The 19,940-nt window shown below is 39.6% G+C and overlaps 1 protein-coding gene across 1 annotated transcript; it reads right to left on the bottom strand.

Annotated features, from left to right (window-relative positions):
- Positions 1–18,282: 18,282 nt before the first annotated feature.
- LOC124171154 (protein ANTAGONIST OF LIKE HETEROCHROMATIN PROTEIN 1-like) lies at positions 18,283–19,260 on the bottom strand. The gene has a single exon (XM_046550292.1). The coding sequence runs from the start codon at positions 19,258–19,260 to the stop codon at positions 18,283–18,285; it is 978 nt and encodes a 325-aa protein (XP_046406248.1).
- Between the last annotated feature and the right edge of the window lie 680 nt (positions 19,261–19,940).

The raw sequence follows: 19,940 nt of genomic DNA, 5'->3' as shown, positions 1-19,940 counted from the left end.
ATCTTCCTTTTGCATTCGTTTCCTCCTTTTTGTTCTCTCGCTACAACCCTGAAAACACACGATTTGACGTATACCTACATTGGCTAAACTAAAGCAACATGTACTATGGGGGAAAAAGTATCCCAACAGAGTTTGTGCCGCAACCATCGATTTGCAGGGGAATGGATTCCCTTTCTAACGGTACATAATCCTTGGAATGAGACGAGGGAAATTCATATACGGTCTTTTATCAGCCACCAAGTTCGTGGCGGTGAATTTGCCTGCCTCGAACCGAGGCCCGATCGTATTTCGTACTCCTCTCTAGTATGTTGGTGCATTCGATGTCCTTAGGACTTGTGTCTTCCTTTTACGCGCTATCTCCCACTAACCCTCCTTATCGTTCCTTCTTCGCACCTACTCTTGCACTCGAAATAAAATTCACTTAAATCCCGTCTCCACTTCCTCATTTTCTCGTCTCTGAAAATTTACGGGATTAATATTCGCTAGACGTAATCTGCAAGGCAGCAATTGCGAGGAGCGATTTTGAGCATCAGGAATTACCTTAAGTACACTAATCAACCAAAATTGTTTTCTGTTCTAGAGATGTTGTTGGGTGATCCAAGGGGTGCCTTTCGTCCTAATTCCAAATCTGGGCTCAGATGTTTTCTACTACGTCTAGTTTCTTTAGGACAACCGAATTAAATAAGGGTTCAAGGCTATTTAAACAAATAAATCGTGATTTTAAAAAATGTGGAAAATATGGTACTTTCATAAGATTTTCTTAAATATTTAGCATCTGCTAAGTCCCTATTCAATGTCCATCAGTAATCTGCCAACATGTTGCTGAAATTTAATTGACACTATATTTTCAAATGTAAAATATCTTGGTCGAAACGCTCACTGCGTTCATTTTTAACAGCGCTCAGTTTCGGTGGAAAAAGTCAAGGGGTGAGTCGAGAAAATAAATTTTTTAATTCTTATTGTAGCCCATTTTTTGATACGATTTAATTAGATTAGTCACCAGATCATGATAATTAAAAGCCATGATATTTCCTAAAGAATGTTCAGATACCTTTCTGAATGCGTTCCACGCGCTTTTTTCTGTTGACATCTATTGCTGTTGAAATTCCGAATCCTTCAGCGCTTTCCCGATCTGTAGCCCAATACAAATTCCTTCTTTGATCTTTGTCGCACTTAATTGAAGGACTTGTTTCAAATAATTAAAATCTGTACCATATTTGTCCATGGCTTTCAAAAAATTGAAAAGAGTCCTTATTTAATATTCAGAGGTGGAAAAAGAATATTTTTTGGATCACCCAAAGGCTGACAAAGGACATGTTTGGATCCAGGAACGAGTTCTTTAAGTTCCGGACAATTTTTCTTTCTAGTAATAATTTTTCTGTCTCTGACATCCCACTCGCAGATGAAGCAACAACTTTTTGTATTACCAAGCTGTAAGCCTAGTCAAATTGCAATTACTTTGAAGTGGCCTCAAATTTTCCATTATATTTATTGAAATGATTTCTTCTAAAAGTAACTGAATATTCTCGTAAGATTCTTTCATTTCAGTTTCATGAGTTAACAGTATTAATGGGAGTTCATTGCCATTATGTAAGAGATTAGTCCATGATATAACCTAGGATGAATAAATGAACAAACGCTTATCATCTGTGTTGAATTCAAAATTAAGAGTATCCATAACAGAGAGAACCATTGCAAAAAGCAAATGGTTTTCTGGAGAAAAAATCTATTCAAATTCGTCATGGTGAGATCGAGACATCAAAAGTTTCGCATTTGGATCCAGCAATTTCCAACCAATCTTGGGACCAATCGTGGCCCTAATATTTCACCCTAATTTTTCAATAAAATTTAAACCGTGCACTAGATCATTTAAATTCTCTTTCGTTATAAAATGAGGTCCATCAGTTGTACTCGGTCCAAAATTTGGGTCCTCCGAGTTTCCGAATCCTTCCTTATCACGGTCTTGATTACTTTCTTAATCTTCCCTAAGATTAACATACTCCCTTGGTTCCGGCACTTGTAAATTTTCTTGTAAAGGGTGAGGGAGGAGTAGTATCGCTGATTCAAAGTTGTGTGAATATTTTACTGTGTGTTTTGACTTCGGTGTAATTTCTTTCATTTTTTGAACAAAAATAACAGTCTGAAGAAGGATATGCCAAATCAATTCGGATGGCATATTCCTTATGACGTTTTCCCTTAGTCCAACCAGTATGAAGCCCTACACTGGTGCCACACAACACATGGGGAGCCTATCCTTTATCTTGGCCGCCCAACAGATAGTCAAAATAAAGCTAAAGCAAAAAACAGTCTGAGAAAGGGAGTAATTTTCCACCTTTGAGCCTTAAAAGTAATTTCACCGTACACATAACAAAAGTCATCAAGATGGTTCACGCACTAACTAGGCTTGATTAAAGCTACGCCATTTCTCAGCGATTACATTTTAATAGGCTGTAATTTCCTGCGATTAACAAAATTCTCAAACTATCTTCAGAGAAAACAAACATCTCCACGCGCCGACAGCTGGTCACATACTAATGTGAAGAGGTAGCAGAGTTTGCATTGATTTGAAAAAACGATAGGATAGTAATATTTTAAACATATTTTGACAGGATAGGAATGCTTAACATCGTAGGCCAACATGTTTTGGGAGGAAAATTTTATTTTCACTTGCTCATGCTAATACGATATATAAATAAATTAAATTACTACTTTAGTAAAGCAGAGTCACACACACATTAAGCTGTCCCAGAGAAACTAGATGTGACAGAAAGAATCTTATAACATATTCGAAATCAGCGCCAAAAATAAGTCTAAGATCACTGAACAACGTCTGTAGAACTAAATGTATGTTGACCAGTGATACATAAACAATTATACACCCAATTTTTCGAGGTAAATTCCATAAAGCGTTAAAAAAATTAACATTTAATTTTTTCCTAGCCGGCGGCAAAATGCTTTTATTTTCTACAGTTTGATACCTCACTTTTTTTTCAATTTATTTGAAAACCAAATTTGTAAACTTAAAACCATTCTTGACATTTGGTGTAAAATTACCTACTTTCGACAATATTTAAGGGTCAAATAAAGTATTTAACTTAATGTGGACAGAAAAATGAAGGACGAAAAATGTACTCCAGTGAATTCACACTTCACTTGGGGCAGTATCTCTCCTTCTATAAAATTCGAAATCTCAGTAGCACCTCAATGTTTTATATGTCAGCATCAACATCTCCGGTTGTACACCTAGGTCCTAATCGGTCACTTCTCAGGTGGAGATCAGGTGGAGGTCTTCCCCGATATTTCAATGCCTCATTACCCCTCCTGTTGCGTTTCTCCGAGTAGTACACGGTACTTCAATTTTTATTCATCCTTCGATATGTTTACGCTAGTGTTAAGCCTGCCTCCAACAAGCTTATTACTTTTCCCCCTTTCACCTGCTGACAAAGGCATCCTAAATCATGATAGGAACATATCCTTCTCGATCGAAAGAAAAACGCGTTCTGGCAATGCTCTCGTCTGTCCTTCCGGAAAAGCTAAAACTCCTTCAAAAATCAACTGCATTCAATATGTGGCCCATCGAATTTTCTCGTTTACTGTCTTGTTTACCTTAAGAGAAAGCTTGCTATGGTCTGAAGGGATTTTTACCGTCTCGTTGAGAAAGGCTAAGGAAAATTCAGAGGAGCGTTCCCAATGTGCGCACATGATGCCGTCGAATGCGTCTCAATTCTACGGAGTTCATCGCAAGTCATGATCTGGGTTGGGGGAGACTCAGTAGTCGGTCGCGTATTTGGACGACGAAGATAGGAAATGGTTTGCCTTGTTTGAATTTCCCTCACTCACCAAAGAATAACGACCCACTGGAAAGGAAACCCATTATCCCGCGGAGCAATAGTGGCGGCACAAACTTTGTTGGGATACTTTTTCCCCCATAGTGCATAATACTGCATAAGAAATAGTTATGCATTACTTTAAAACAAGGATATAAACTAAATAAATTAACTGGATAAGAATAATGTACTCTTTGAGCACCAAGACAGTACTTGATTTTTTGGCAAAATCAAGTACTATTTTGAGCCATTTTCCATCACTTTTAAGAAATCTATTGTTCACTCTTGAACATTGATTCCGATTCCATACGTATTTTCAAAATAAAGTCAATTCAATAATTCATTAAGTGTTTCATAGCTATCCTTATCAGTTGCAAAATGCAACTTTTTAGCGATATATTTTGTACCGTGACTGTTTCTAGCATTTGATGCTTGCTTCCTACATTTCAGTAGGATTCAATGCAGCTGAAAACGTGAAATTGGGAGATATTGATACCTAAGATTTTTATTAAACTTAAAACAGAGCCTAAAATTAGGTGGAATATAAGAGAGAAATTTATAAAAATACATACGAAACAAAAATATAGTGTTCCAGTCAGGAAATGTTAATGACAAAAACAGCTAACTTACGAGTACAATCCGTAATTGTGTGAAGTGAATTAAATTTTTCAATCAAAAGAACAACAAGGCCTTTAAAAAATAATAAAAAACATTAAGTATTTGCAATGTAGTCAACATGGAATATCAACATTACTTACGCTAAAATATATGCTTTGAGAGTCGGATAGATGAAACTAACAATATAGCGAATAATCGAAGTATTCGGTTTTCAAGAAAAGCAGGAGGAACACAACAAAAAGAACCGTTAGACAGCGCACCAGAAGCATAGCTAAATATGAAAGTGAATTACAAAGAGGGAATATACCCACAAAAATATCAGCTAAAAACCACTCGTGTGTACCTTGTCGGTAGAACTACAAGTCAATTTACCCATTTGTAAGTTCCACCGCTGCATTTTGATCTCTTATTCATTGAGGAAAAAACGGCATTCTGAATCTGTCTGTTCTGCAGCCTGTCTCTCGTATTTTATTTAAATAATCTGATCTACCACACTGCGTTGGCGCGGATAATGAGGGTCCGTTTGCGCAGTTGGAATGTACGGATTATTGTACCTTTCGACAATCTAAGATTCCGTGAAATCGTTAAGCATTTAAGATTCTTTCGCCCATTCTCCCACGACTCCCTAATTGACGACACCTGTCTGTTCAGCTCGTCCCCCGCCGTACCCTACTCCTTTCACAGCACCTACCGCTGCCTGTTTGCAAAGGACAGTCTCGACGCTAGCCTCCATACGGGGTATTTTCTTTCCTCCGCCATCAATGAGCTTATCCAATTTAATCTACATAATCTTGGTGCGAAACAGAGGCGTAACTAGGAATATGCTTCCTAGTTTATTTTACCTTCTATAAATTGGGAGGCGTATAGTTTCATTCCTGGTGGGAGGGATGAAGTGATTTGTGAGGCTTTATTGCACACTTTTAAATCAAATTCATTGTTTCAAATAGCATCCGTACGTAACAGAGGAGAAGTATTATTGATTTATTAGCGACAAATATACCTAGTAAGGAAATAAACGTGAGAATCGTCGAAGGAATAATTGACCATATGGTATTAACTGAAAAGTTTTCTCTATAGACCGCTGAAATTTTAACAAAAGAACATAAATTTTTCATTTTCAAAAGAGCTGATCTTGATGGATTAAAGAGTCATATGAAAAATGCTTTCCCTGCCTTTAAAGAATCGATAATAAAGTTAAATGTAGAGGGTACTTGGAAAGCTTTTCTTTCGCTCGTAACTTCGGGAATAAATAGCTAAATCCCTAGTAAAGCAATAAAGAAGGCAGCGAACCAAGATGGAATGACGCGGGAGTCTGAAAATCAGGCGACAGAGAGCGTGCCATGCTAAAATGAAAAAAGTCGGCACGGATTTATCCGCTAATGAACGCGAGTTATTAGTTAAACAATATAAGTAGTCTAAAGCCACCGCGAAGGGAGCGTTCAGGAATGCATTCACGAATTTTAAAAGAAAAACACTAGTAGAGCAGTTACGAGATAACCCAAAACCATTTTGGTCTTATGTTAGTGAAGTTCAAGGTAAACGATCTATCGTATGCTCGCTGTGAAAAGATAATGGAGATGTGTTGACAAATATTTCCGATAATGCCAATTTATTAAATTCCTACTTCAATAGCGTGCTCACCGAGCCTTCTGAGAACTCATGCAAAACAGTTGCCAATTTCTGCATACGAAAGGTGCTGCCTATTAATATTAGTACGCACTAAATAGAAAATATATTGAAATCGCTCAGTCCAAATGAATCACCTGTTCCAGACGAAATCCTGTCTCGCGTATATAGAGAACTAGCCTCAGAAATTGCTCCCTTCTTGCAGTCAGTAGTCAGTAAATCCATCAAGCAACGCGAAGTACCAAATGACTGGAAAATTGCTAATGTAACGCCAATGTCAAAAAGTGGAGACAAGGAACAGCCATCTAATTGCAGGCCGATATATTTAATGTGCATCTAATTCAAAGTCCATGAACATGTCGTAGTCGGCTCAGTAATGAAACACCTAGACACACAAAACTTGTTAATGAGAACTCAACATGGATTCAGAAAAATTACATCATGCCCTGCCAAATACCCTAGAGGTGGCTCGCAGGTTATTCTTTAGATGTAGATGTATGCTTATTAGATGGCCTTACTGTTGATTGATTAATGTTTTAACTGCAAGGATTGCATTGAGGACTCCCAATTCCACCTCATAGAGGGCTTATTTCTGTTGTCACTTCGTCACATTTTAGCGGGTATTTCAAAAATGTCTGCGGCGCGGTTGAGTACGATGAGATCTACTTTTTTCTAATTTTCTGTTGTATAATGTTTGTAACAACGAGAATTAGCATTAAGTTTCTATGAATTTTATAGATTACATCATAATAAACATAAATTTCTGTAAGCACCCTTAATAATATCTTATTTTCCTGTGAAGCTCGGATTAATTTGTCCGTCAGCGACACGAGTGGCGAATTCTGTAAACACATTTAAATGCGCGGTGGTTGACAACATATTTAGAGGAAATTGAGGTTCCTCTTTTGTATCCTTCGTGGATCGTATTCTAGCGTGCGGACGGTAAAGTCGCTCCACGGCTCCCATAAGTCCTTAGGAGTAAACCGATGGGTTGCATGCCAATGTTGCAACGCTGTAAAGAGGGCGGAGCCATAAATACTGTGGGCGGAGCATCAAAGGAAAATGGCGAACGAAAAGCTGGGTAGGCATGGCTTCGAGGAAATAGGCCGCTTCCGCAGTAAATGACACTGACGGTTCGTTGTCTCTCGCGTGGCAGGAATCCGTGATTGTGACTCAACTTGGCAAGGAGATATTGAGATGAGTATAATCGGGATGATAGGGGAACTATTAGCCCGGCACAGGTGCATTGGTGGCTTACTTCTCTCAAGGCCGTTTACTACGGCACATGCCAACTGCTTCGTGTTGAGTGCCTTCACAGCTCTGCGTTGCGTGGACACCACGAGAGCTCCCGTCCCGCCAGCAAATTTTTTGCCCTTCACAGCTCTGCGTTGCGAAAACAAATGAAAGGCGTAAAGCCTTGGCTCCTTGATGCCTGTCCTACACGCTAGGATCAGCCGCCTAGGATCAGCCGATATAATGGCTGATCCGACCTTGTAGAGGCGACACGGGCGACACCATTGCTCAGCCGAGGGGTCGGATCATCTAGCCTGGGCAAGGAGTTGAGCATAGAGTTTACATTACTAAGGAGGCCCCACTAGGTGGCAGTAGCAGTCATAATTTGAACACGGGTCCCGCGCATTAATTCAAGCTCCAACTTTTGCCACTTGTGGCGCGACCGACACTACTATTCCTTTCATTTGGCTTGTGGTCAGTGGCGGCTTATGAGTGAGCGGCTGTTATCATCCTCTGTGAGCCGAGAATTTCACCGATTTTGGTGTTTTTTTTTAGTATTTCTCCACCAGTAAGATATTTACGAAATATCATGGGTAAATCTCGGTGTTTTGTGCCCGGATGCAGCTCCGGCTACGATTGAGAGCTGAGGGAAAATAAGCGGTTGGGGATACAGGACCATAGCAAGAATTTTTATCATACAGACTGTCCCAAGGGTCGTGTGTCATTTTTGACCTGTAATTTTAGTAACTTTGCATGGAGCAATATTCATGAAAATTGTCACACTTATGGGGAAAGGTCCTAAGTTTTGTTGAGTGTAAGCAAAATTTTACAATTTTGACCTTTTGACCTCACAAAGTGGGTCCAAACCAAAAATTTGAATTTGCCTTATGGGGTTTCAATGTTAAAAAAATCGAGATAGACAAAAGTGTGAATTTCATTGACCAATATGTCAATTCTTAGGTTTTCGGACACGAGAAAACCGAAAATAACACTTTTATTTACGAATATTCAACCGTTGACCCAGTAAGGTCACCGTCAAGGTCATAAGGGTGGCAAAAGGACTAGCATACCAACAAAGGTGTCGATCTATGGGTTTTGTAGGGTGCCCAAGTCATTGGTATTGTCCAAATACCCGTATTATTCACTAATTGACCTCCGAGGGTCACCACGGGGGTCAAAGGTCATAGAGTTAAAAGTGGGGCAATCATAAAAACCAAGGGGTGAAACCATAGGTTTTGAAGGGTGCCAAAGTCGGTTAGGCTGTTCGTAGATCCGTATTGTTGATTTTTTGACCTCCGAAGGTCACAATTGGGGTCAAAGGTCATAGAGTCAAACGTCGAGCCATCATGACAACCAAGGTGTCAAACCATAGGTTTTGAAGGGTGCCAAAGTCAGTTAGGCTGTTCGTAGATCCGTATTGTTGATTTTTTGACCTCCGAAGGTCATAATGGGGGTCAAGGGTCATAGAGTCAAACGTCGAGCCATCATGACAACCAATGTGTCAAACCATAGGTTTTGAAGGGTGCCAAAGTCGGTTAGGCTGTTCGTACATCCGTATGGTTGATATTTTGACCTCCGAAGGTCATAATGGGGGTCAAGGGTCATAGAGTTAAATCGGCCCACCATGACAGCAAAAGAGTGTAACAATGTGTTTTAAAGGGTGCCCAAGTCAGTTTTTCTGTTTTTAAATCCATATTGTCGACTTTTTATTACCAGCGAGGGTCACAATGGGGCCAGAGGTCATAGAGGTATGTTTTGAAATAATAAGAAACAAGCAACAAAACAACCTTTGGTTGGGGACATTAGTTTTCCTATTATTTCAAAACATGCCTCTATGACCTCTGACCCCATTGTGACCCTCGCTGGTATTAAAAAGTCGACAATATGGATTTAAAAACAGCAAAACTGACTTGGGCACCCTTTAAAACACATTGTTACACTCTTTTGCTGTCATGGTGGGCCGATTTAACTCTATGACCCTTGACCCCCATTATGACCTTCGGAGGTCAAAATATCAACCATACGGATGTACGAACAGCCTAACCGACTTTGGCACCCTTCAAAACCTATGGTTTGACACCTTGGTTGTCATGATGGCTCGACGTTTGACTCTATGACCTTTGACCCCAATTGTGACCTTCGGAGGTCAATTAGTGAATAATACGGGTATTGGGACAATACCAATGACTTGGGCACCCTACAAAACCCATGGATCGACACCTTTGTTGGTATGCTATTCCTTTTGCCACCCTTATGACCTTGACGGTGGCCTTACTGGGTCAACGGTTGAATATTCGTAAATAACCCAGACGGCACAGGAAGTTTTCGTACCTAAATACGAGGGTGGACAATCAAGATACAAAAATCGCGCTTAGGAAGTTACTTAGAAGGTTTTGTTTCTTTATTTCCTTTAATGACGAAAAAAGATGCAAGAGGACTGGCAAATTCATATGCATCGATAAAATTGTATCTCATCGATAAAACTGTATTCGGTCTGGGACTATTTTCTTTCGCGGGTGGTGCCATCTGGTGCCATCGTGCCATATCCTCCTAGAATGATCACATGCCTTCACAAGCTGGCAGAAGCCGTTGGAGATGGCATGGTTTACGTCACGTCTCACCACATTTCAGGGATTTTTGTGGTTAAGTTTGTGAAAAATAGAGTGTCTGGTAATGGTGAAGTTTCCCTTATTCTTTAATTTCATTCTCTGGGCTTCAGAAACGTGTTTGTGAGATATTTTTGTTAAAAATGCCTTCCGTGTGTGTAATGTCGGGATGTAATGGAAACTCCGGGACATGGCTCAAGTTTTTAGCTTTCCAAAAGATCCTAAGTTGAAGAAGAAGTGCATTTGGGCGATAAGAAGAAAACATTTCACCCCTACGAAAAACTGTGAGGTATGTACTCTTTCTCGCTGTAATTATTTGGATGTAATTTTAAGTTAGAAGTGGCTTCGGGATGTTGATGCATCAACATCCCGAACTATTCACTACTGAAGTACTATAGTACTATTCAGTACTAAAAATGGTGATTCAAAATATTGTAGCAGCAATTCTTTTGAAAATTCTTGCATTTTAGTTGTCTTTTTTGTATTAATTCATTCGGTAAACGTGTGGTTAAAGGTGAAACTAGGAATAAGCTGCCAATTTTATAGGATCGAGTATTGCTTCTTAGCTTGCCCTATGGCGTATTACACGTCGGCTTTCATCATTTCAAATTATCTTATGCTATAGTTTAAAACAATAAAAATATCAGGCATAAAAATATTTACTCTATTTACGAGCCTAGTAATTTGATTTCTCATGCAGAAATACCAAAAATTGGAAATGATTTGACCTAATAAGTTACATGGTATTTTATTATTTATTAATTTTAGGTGTCTGAGCTTCACATCGGTCCTTGTGATATCAGAAAATAATCTGTGGCCTTGGACGAGAAGACGAGGAGAAAATTCTTGCTGAATTGGAGGTGCCCAGATTGGAGGAAGGTACCATTGCTTCACTGTTACCTGTCGCCAAGAAGACAGACATTGTGGCAGAAGTGACATATTTGTGGATGTGGATTTGATTTGTGCAAGTTGGTGCAGTGATAGTGGACGTTCATCGGAGAAAGTATTGACGATAGTTTGTATGTATCGACCAGTCCTCTTTTAAATAATTTTCTATTCGAAAGAGAATAAGAGTAATTGTTTCGCTAAATTAGATGTGGGATAGAAGAGAAAATTGGAAATATTATTGTGGTTGACAATAGAAAATACATAATATATGTATTGTATTTCTGTGGGTTTTTTCTTTCCTGCCTCTTTAAAATTTCTTGCGGTGGTGACTTCATGCAAAGTAAGTATAAAATCGGAGGTGTGATCTAAGAGATAACATGTTTTATTTTACAAGTGTTTATGCTGGTGATTTGGCAGGACTGTCATATTTTTAATAGGTTGATACATTTACTGCAGTGACCTAGGGACTTTTACTCATACCAAATAATTTTTCAAATACTTTAGCGCCTGATATGGGTAAGTTTTAGTAGCTGAGACTGAACTATACGTTAATTTTTGCTTGCATTTTGATGAATTCGATCATACTAATAGCAGATGTGTCAGCAATCCTGTTTCATCGGCAATTTTTATTTAAAAATTTTATTTCGTCAGGCTTTAGGGTAAGCTTTTTAATGCTCGTGGGCTATGTGATGTCTTATTTAGTGTCAAAATTAATAAGAATTTGCTCTCATTAACATCTCAAGGTTTCCAAGTAAGTACGAGCCACTTAACAATGCTGGATGCTGGGGGTGCGTGAATTAGCCATGAGAATCTCATTTTTCGCAGAGTTATTTAAGTGGCCGAGTAAGTTTTGTAAGTTCTCAATGGGTAAATAATACTATATCATGAATTCTAATTACCATGAAAAACTCACAACCGACAAAAACTTTGTCGGTCGTGAGTCTTTCATGGTAATTAGAATTCATGATATGGTGTTATTTACCTATTGAGAACTTACAATTCAAGGTTCTCGCTACGGTCGGTAGCTATCGATTGTGTTGCGTTCGATACATTTTTCGATCGTGCGAGTTACGATATATCTAATTTCGACCTAATCGATTGAGATTAGCCTGAGTGCCGTGTTCCTGCGCGCTTCGTATCCAATCGTACGTGCTTAGTAGCGGACATTCACATGCTGCGTACGCGCTTCGTCGACAGGCCGCGAACGGAAATTATCCATTGACGAAAAGCGACGGAGTGGCATAGTATCCCCTTAGTCAATGGGTACTATGTACATACGAATTAGATACGGAGGGTTCTGTGCCGTCTGGGAAAAGTGTTATTTTCGGTTTTCTCGTGTCCGAAAACCTAAGAATTGACATATTGGTCAATGAAATTCACACTTTTGTCTATCTCGATTTTCTTAACATTGAAACCCCATAAGGCAAATTCAAATTTTTGGTTTGGACCCACTTTGTGAGGTCAAAAGGTCAAAATTGTAAACTTTTGCTTACACTCAACAAAACTTAGGACCTTTCCCCATAAGTGTGACAATTTTCATGAATATTGCTCCATGCAAAGTTACTAAAATTACAGGTCAAAAATGACACACGACCCTTGGGACAGTCTGTATGATAAAAATTCTTGCTATGGTCCTAATACCGGATCTGACCCGTCCCCAAGTGTGCCTAGGTGGTCTGGTAATGATGTCAACGAGTGCTCTTCTTTATGAGCTGCGCAGGAATCATTCTTAATTCTCTAAAACATAGGTGCCGGAAGTTTAAAGACATGGTTGATATCTATGGGCCCTCAAACTTAATTCAGGCTAGGGAAAGTTAACAGCGTTTCCTTACCCACTTATTCTTCCCTTCTCTCAACGTGAATTAGCGTACCGATTTTGTGATTACGTACATTTTCACCTCCAGGAAACTACATAAACTCACGGTGATAGTTATATTTTCGTGGGCAGTTGACACGAACTTTATTTTTTAGCAATGAACGATTGAGACATGGATTCAAATTCGCCGCAAAGCGTGCCTCTCGCGGCCATATTAGGGTGCCTTCACAGCTCCGCGTTGCGTCGACGCCACGAGAGCTCCCGCTCCGCCAGCAAATTTTGCCCTTCACAGCTCTGCGTTGCGAAACTGCGTTGGATTCAAATTCGCCGCGTAGCGTGCCTCTTGTGGGCGTGTATTGCTTGGGAACAACTGGGGCTCGCTACATCAGCGCCGCTATTTGATGCGATCGGTGGGAATCACAGGAACCAAGGGAGTGGAGAATCCTGTGTAGAGTATTTATGGAGTTGAGCCTGGGGCCCCTAGCTTAAGTTAAACGTTGCGTACTTGTTTTTTCTCTCTCTATTGCCTTGTCTACACTACACACTTAACTTAAGTGACTTCACTTAAATATAATCTTAAATGTGGTGCGGTAGCTACACTTGAGCTTTAAGTCGACTTCAGCACCGTGATTGTCTATATCCGGAAACAGTTATGTTGACAGATGAAGGTCTAGGAGAGCAATTAGTGATTCTTTGATCCAAAGCGACTGTTATTTGAAATAAACTTCCAAACTCCGTGAATTAACCATTTTGGATTCAGAAGGTTAAAAGGAAAGACCGATTTCAGTTCCTGAGGGAACGCTATATGGCGAGAGGTGATGGAGCCAGAGGAATTTAGAATTACTAAGCGTGACTTCGTGGAATGACATATTCATAACGTAAACAAAAACACTTATTGCTAGTCAAATTCCACTGCTTTATTAAAACCATTGATGTTAAATTTCAACCATTAATTCCTCCCACGTCCAATGAAATCGCCACATCTTATCTCCCTCGGCATCCCTAGGACTAACATTAAAGCCCTATGCAATATTTTCAATAACAGTGTGTGGGAAGTTACTGAGTGCATTCGTTTACGTTATTTTCGATTATGACACCATGGAAAATAAACTGTTTTACCGGATCCTCTGCCGTCGCCTCATTGTCAGTCTTAAAATTCCTTAAAACGTTTCTAAGTTTTATAAATCGAGTTTCACCGTGAGCAACAGGCATAGCAATTAGTTTTCACGGAAATAAAACCAACAATAAGATGAGAAACACTACAAAATAAATTCGTCGAATTAATATCCCCAACACTAGAAATTAACTAACGTAATAGAACGCTCAATAACCACATCATACAATACAGCACAACTTAGAACATAATCAACGGGATGATGCGAGATGGGTATTTATGTGCCATTTACAACACATGAAGAGCTTCAACCGTGCGGAAACAGTTGCCTACGCAATTTAAGTTGGGTTCTAAGATGACTTAAGTGGAGGTGTACTTAAATGAAGCTGGTGACACCTACACTACCAACTTAAATACAGAGCCAACTTAAGTAGTCACTTAAGTTACTAGTGTAGACCCGGCATATCACTCTGTCTCATTTGGCGCGAGACTTCGTTCGGCGTGGTCGAGAAATTTGCTGCAGTTACCATGGCAAATGAAGTTTGCAGAGCAAGGAATTGGGGGCTCGAGGAAACGAATGCGCTCATGAGAACATATAATATGTTTTTAATTGATCGAAAGTTTGAGGGGCTGGAAAAGCACAATAAGGTGTGGGAGGAACTTGCGAGCACCCTAACTTTAAACGGATATCAGAGGACTGGGCTGGAGGTTCGGACAAAAATGAAGAACCTGAAAGCCAAATTTATGGAGGAGAAGATGAAGACGAGATCAGGTAAGAATTCCTTGATTTAGTAATTTGCGAGAATAGTAAGATAGTGATAGACGCATACATGTGGTTTACCATATATTAACAATGGTGGTGTCGGGCACCTCACTTTCGTCATCAATGAGTTTTTTTACATGTTGGTTTGCATTTTCAAGTGTTAGGCCTAATTTTGAACGTATCAATTAATAAGTTTTAAAATGTTTCTTATGATCACGTGGTTCCACCCATGAGGTTATTAAAATAGCATTTTGTGCTCTCTTTAATAACCCCACCATATGCGATTTAAGAGGAGTTTTCATCAATGAACGCGTAGTGCATAACACAATTGAATAAGTGTACCTTTTTAGTAATGCTTAGTCCCCATAAGTTATAATTTGTACGCATGTGGATGTGATGACTGAAGTGAAGCTTGTGGTCATGAAGTTAGAATGGCGCTCCGTTGCTAATAGTTTCGACTAGGTTACCTATTAGTTACCTAATTTCTTTCCATAGGGTCTTCCCCTTCCCAATGGGCGCATTTTGGGGAGATGATGGAGGCTTTTGGGGCAAGGCCTGTTTTTTGTGAAGCCAGGGCCGATGACTCCATCCAAACTGGTACGTAAATATTTTTGTGTATCTTCTACTACTTACACCCCTGCAAAATTGTGTTGAGAATAAAATTACCATCATCGTATCCGTGCCATTGTTGTTCCCATATTCACCGCAAGCATTAATTTCGTATAGAGCAAACGCCTGGCGCCTCCTCGAGTCATCGGAGCCCTGACGGTGATGGAGATGCAGACAGCGGCGGTGAGAGGAGCGGCAGCGGAAGTGCGATGATGTAAGTGTAATACGGTGCATACGTGCGGTCTTTCCATGTTTATTGGTTTCTTGACATTAATTACGACTGCCGTTTAACTGGTGAAAATTCAAGTCAGTGGTCCTGGTGTTGGGTTATGTCATTATAATTACTTTTGCAATTGCTATCTCTTTATCAACTTAAAACAATATAGATTAATAATAAGATACTGGCTGTTTATTAGAGTTATGTTTATGGTGATAGCTCCTTCTAATATTCATTGCAGTGAGTGATGGAGGAAATGTTGCTTGGAATTTCCAAATAATCCTGAGTAGTTTTAGGGGAAACTTTGGTTGGAACACTTGGTTGTATACCATTTGGTTGTATATCATTGCAAATGAAGTTCCATTTTTTTATTTTAGTTCAAGTGAGAGGAGGTCGCCTTCTCAGGCACATTCATACATGAAAGAACTGATCAAGCATGATAAGGAGATGTTGGAAGTGATGCGGGAGGAGCAGAAGAGGAGGAGGATTGATGAAGAGAGGGAGAGAGAAACTGCGAGGTGCCTGCAGGATTATCTGCGGGCTAAGACCGCCTTGGTCCAGGCCCAGCTGGAACAGGCAAGGATGGAGCCAGGTGCTTCTGCTGTGGGTCAGCAGCAGGCGGTAATTATGTGTTATTGGACCTTGTATTCTTTTGCACATAAATTTAAACGGAATTTTGCGTTTTAATCGCCGTATTAAGTGTTTACTTGAATCATTCATAATGAACAGTTTGATCTTCGAATTAATGTGAATATGTCAATTTACTGCATAGCGAGCAAATACTGGGATGAGTAGCTATTCACAGTGATAATAATATTTCTTATTAATTATGTCTATACTAAATTGTATTCAGAACTATTCAATTTGTCTGAATATCATATAACGCTAACATAGTGTTCTCTTTTATATATTGTTGTATGTAATCACTATTAACTGAAATATCTTTTAAACGAAGTTCAAGCTATCATGTTAAAGAAATGATTAACATTTCCATTGCATGCAGCTGTTTCATGAAGACTTGCATTCTCATCAAAACATTTAGGTAATTCTAAGAATGAAGAAGAATTAGTTCCATCTTGAAAATTCTTAGATCAAAGGAATACCTGATATTGTTAGAGTTCTGAGTATTCTGTGAAAAAATTTATATCACTGAAGAATGTTAAAATAAATCACTATATACATTCTTCAATCGCCCTGAAATACATACTGCACGTAGTAATGAGTCAGATCAATAGTACTTAAGGTGAATAGTTCTTTTTATTACCAATCTATTAAGTGTATTATTAGTTATAATCAAATGATAATTTTCTATTGAAAGCCTTTTGTGGGTGGCATCAATGCTTTCAAGCGATATTCAAATTATTCTTATTGATTGAATTGGACTTCATTCCACATACGTTGTTCAATTTGAATAATTTCTGTAGAAAATGTAGATTCCATTTATTCAGTTCATACCATTGACTCATTGATTAGGTACTTTTTTCGGTTGAAACACTGGCAATTTTAACATATTCAGCTCACATTTATTGAACCTAACCTCACCCTTCCCATGTTAATGTTGAAGCTGCTTCCGTAATTCTCTAAGTCTGTGTTCACTTTCTCTTCATCCGGGCTCAAGTAAACCGCTTAAACCTCTCATATTCAGAGGGACTATCTATATCCCAGTTGAGATCATGAACCCCAGCATAAAGCGAATATGTTCAAACTAGATTTTGGTTGTGTCTGAGATGGATGTATCCCTAACTCTTTGGTTTTGTCTCTTTTTAGTGTGTGCAGAGACAGGAAATAGCTCCTGTGAAGGAGACAGTGAGGCATAGGACGACAGCGAGGGTGATAACGGAGGAGGAGTTGAAGAAGATTATTCTGGGGATGAGCGTTAAGTCACTCATCGAATGTGAAATTTCTGGATAATAAAAAAAATTACAAAGTACCCCCAATTTGCAATTATTGCAGTTTCTCTTTGCAGTCCCTTCCGAAAACTGGACCCATGAGGAAAACAAGGTTTCAATATACATGACGGTCACTCGAGGACAAATCAACCAAAATTCCATACCGCCCTTCAATTATTTTCCAATTTTTCATATTAGGTTGCAATATCATTTGGAAGAAATAACTGCTGTACCCAATTTTTTTTTGTCAAGACGTAGTACTTCCCTTTTGTCTGAGCCTGATGGCATCTTATCCAACTTAATGGTGCTCATTGAACTATGATCTCAGGTGCTTCCTTGTACCTTCTACTTGTTTTAAAATATCAAGTTTTTCTAGAGCATACAGAGCATGTCAATTGACGTGCTCTGCTGGACGTACCTTTCTCTAAGGGGGCTTTTCTCCCCCTCCATATGTGACTATTATCAACTTCCGAGTTTTCAGATTGTGTGCATGGCCTTCAGCAAGCTTCCCTCGGCCCGTGTGTGCTGTTTGAAAATATGTAGCAGTATTTGAACGGAAGTTATGGCATGAAAACCACACACTATTATTCTTTCGTATTTTATCGGCCGATTCTGATGATGTTCGTGAAAATCGGGCCTGCATTGAATGTGTTAATATATTTCCATTGCATTACTATCAACCCATTCATACAACATTCAATGAGTTACGATTGCTGCATTTGTCTTTTTCCTCTAATGACATCCCAAAGGCAGTACTTCTCTCTTTCCTTGGAATGATATACTTATGCTGTGCTCTTCTTTAATAGGTACACCGAATTAAATTGATTTGTTTTGACACGTTTGAGTTTCACGGCGTGAAAAGATTTACCTAACAGCATTTATTGAAAAAAATGGTAATAAAGGAGACTTTAAAAAAATAAGAGAGGTTAGCAAGATTTTTCTGATAAGTAAGAGTTAGTTTTAAGATTTTGGGAAGGCATATGATTAACCTCACAGAAAGATTAATAGTATCAAACAATAGAAATCGCCAATAAAAATGTTGTTCAAAATTGTCTCCCCAACCACCTCCTGATGTATTAATTAATAAAGCGTTCATTAGAACACCGGCAGTTCCATTGGGTTCCCATCTGGGACCCCTTCCTGCTGCTTTTTGAATTACATGTATTGAATAAAATGTTGTCATGAAACAAGTGGTGGGCCAATCTGTCCCTTTTTCGAGCTCCCTCCACATTGCTGTCCTCTCGCACAGCGACATTAGGCTGCTCGAAGTTAAGGGCAACTTCATTCAGAGCAGGTACCCACTCCGGATAAAAGTACTCCTTCTGCTGTTCACAAATATTATGAAGTGCCACACAAGCCTTCACCACACGCTGAACATTACTAACTCCGAGATCCAACCTCTTTAACAGCACACGCCACCTTCCCTTTAGCCTCCCAAATGCGTCCTCCACCACTAACCTGGCCCTACTTAAACGTGTTTTAAAATGCGAATGAATTGCATTCATGTTGCCAGTTTGTACATATGGCCTCAGGAGAGAGGGAGACCAAGGGAAACCTCCATCCCCAATTACATGCAGTTTTGAGTCGAACTCTCTACGCTCGAGCTCCACTTTCAGGCCACTAAAATTATAAACAGTGGCATCGTTTACTCTTCCTTGTCTGCCTATATTAGTATAAAGGAACTTATACTCGTGGTCTACCAGGGCCATCAACACCATTGAGTGATACCCCTTGTAGTTCCAATAGTCCATTGGATCTTCAGACGGCTTAATGATGCGAATGTGGGTACCGTCAAGAGCACCAAAAGTATTGGGGAATTGCCAGAGACTCCAAAACCCCCTGGCAAATTCCTCTTTACGAGCATTGTCCCTGGGGAATTGCACTATGAAAGGGAACACCTCTTTGTTAATACCGTCACAAACCTCGTACAGAATTGAGGGTACAGTGCTCGCACAAACCCGGAACATGTTCCCAACAGCCCAGAAATCTGAATAGCCCTTAAGGCAAAATATGGCTATTGCCACCCTCTTCTCCACCTTAATAGCATTCCTCATCACAGTGTTCTGCCTCTCTATAGAGGCAGACAAAACACCCACCAGGGTGAAAAATGTCTCGCGCCCCACTCTGAATTTTTTCGGAACCTTTCCTCCGTGTAGAAGGGCACCACTTCTCCCAACACCCTTCCTCCAAATTGAGGAAGTGCAACTCCGGCTGTAGCCACCTCCGTCGCTCTCTTCCTCGACCACTCAAAAATTGAATAGCCAACCTCCTCAAGCGTAGCCGCCTCTTTACCGTTCGGGTCACCTCATCCATCCGGCGTTTTCTTTCCGAAGCCTTCTTTGACAGACCTTTAATAAACTGAAACATAAGTAACATTTGGTTAACTGGGTTGTAATACGCAAAGTACATTTCAACAAATAATTAAACTTTTCACACTACAAACCTCCGGAATCAATAAATTTTCATCCTCGGATGAAAATCCATCTGGAAATCCTTCAATTTCACCTCCTTCCATTTCTTATTGTCTTCGATTGAAACTGTTTAATGCTAAACTGCGTTTTCAAGCTACACATGAAAATGGCTACGTTCACCCGCTTTCAGTTTTTTTTAAGTTGCAACCATCGCCATCAGATGGCGAGGTGTCGACTTAAGCCTCTCGTTAAGAACGGGTTTGCGCTGAGCGATTTGGCTGAGCTAAGCCGGATGAGCTGATCCTAGCGTGTAGAACAGGCAT

This window comes from Ischnura elegans, chromosome X, assembly GCF_921293095.1.
Source record: "Ischnura elegans chromosome X, ioIscEleg1.1, whole genome shotgun sequence".
NCBI lineage: Eukaryota > Metazoa > Arthropoda > Insecta > Odonata > Coenagrionidae > Ischnura > Ischnura elegans.
Note: the sequence above shows the minus strand (reverse complement) of the source record. Positions and strands in the feature narration are given on the sequence as shown.

Coding starts and splice junctions, on each gene's coding strand:
- LOC124171154 (XM_046550292.1), bottom strand. CDS start 19,260: ATGAGGAATGCTATTAAGGTGGAGAAGAGGGTGGCAATAGCCATATTT.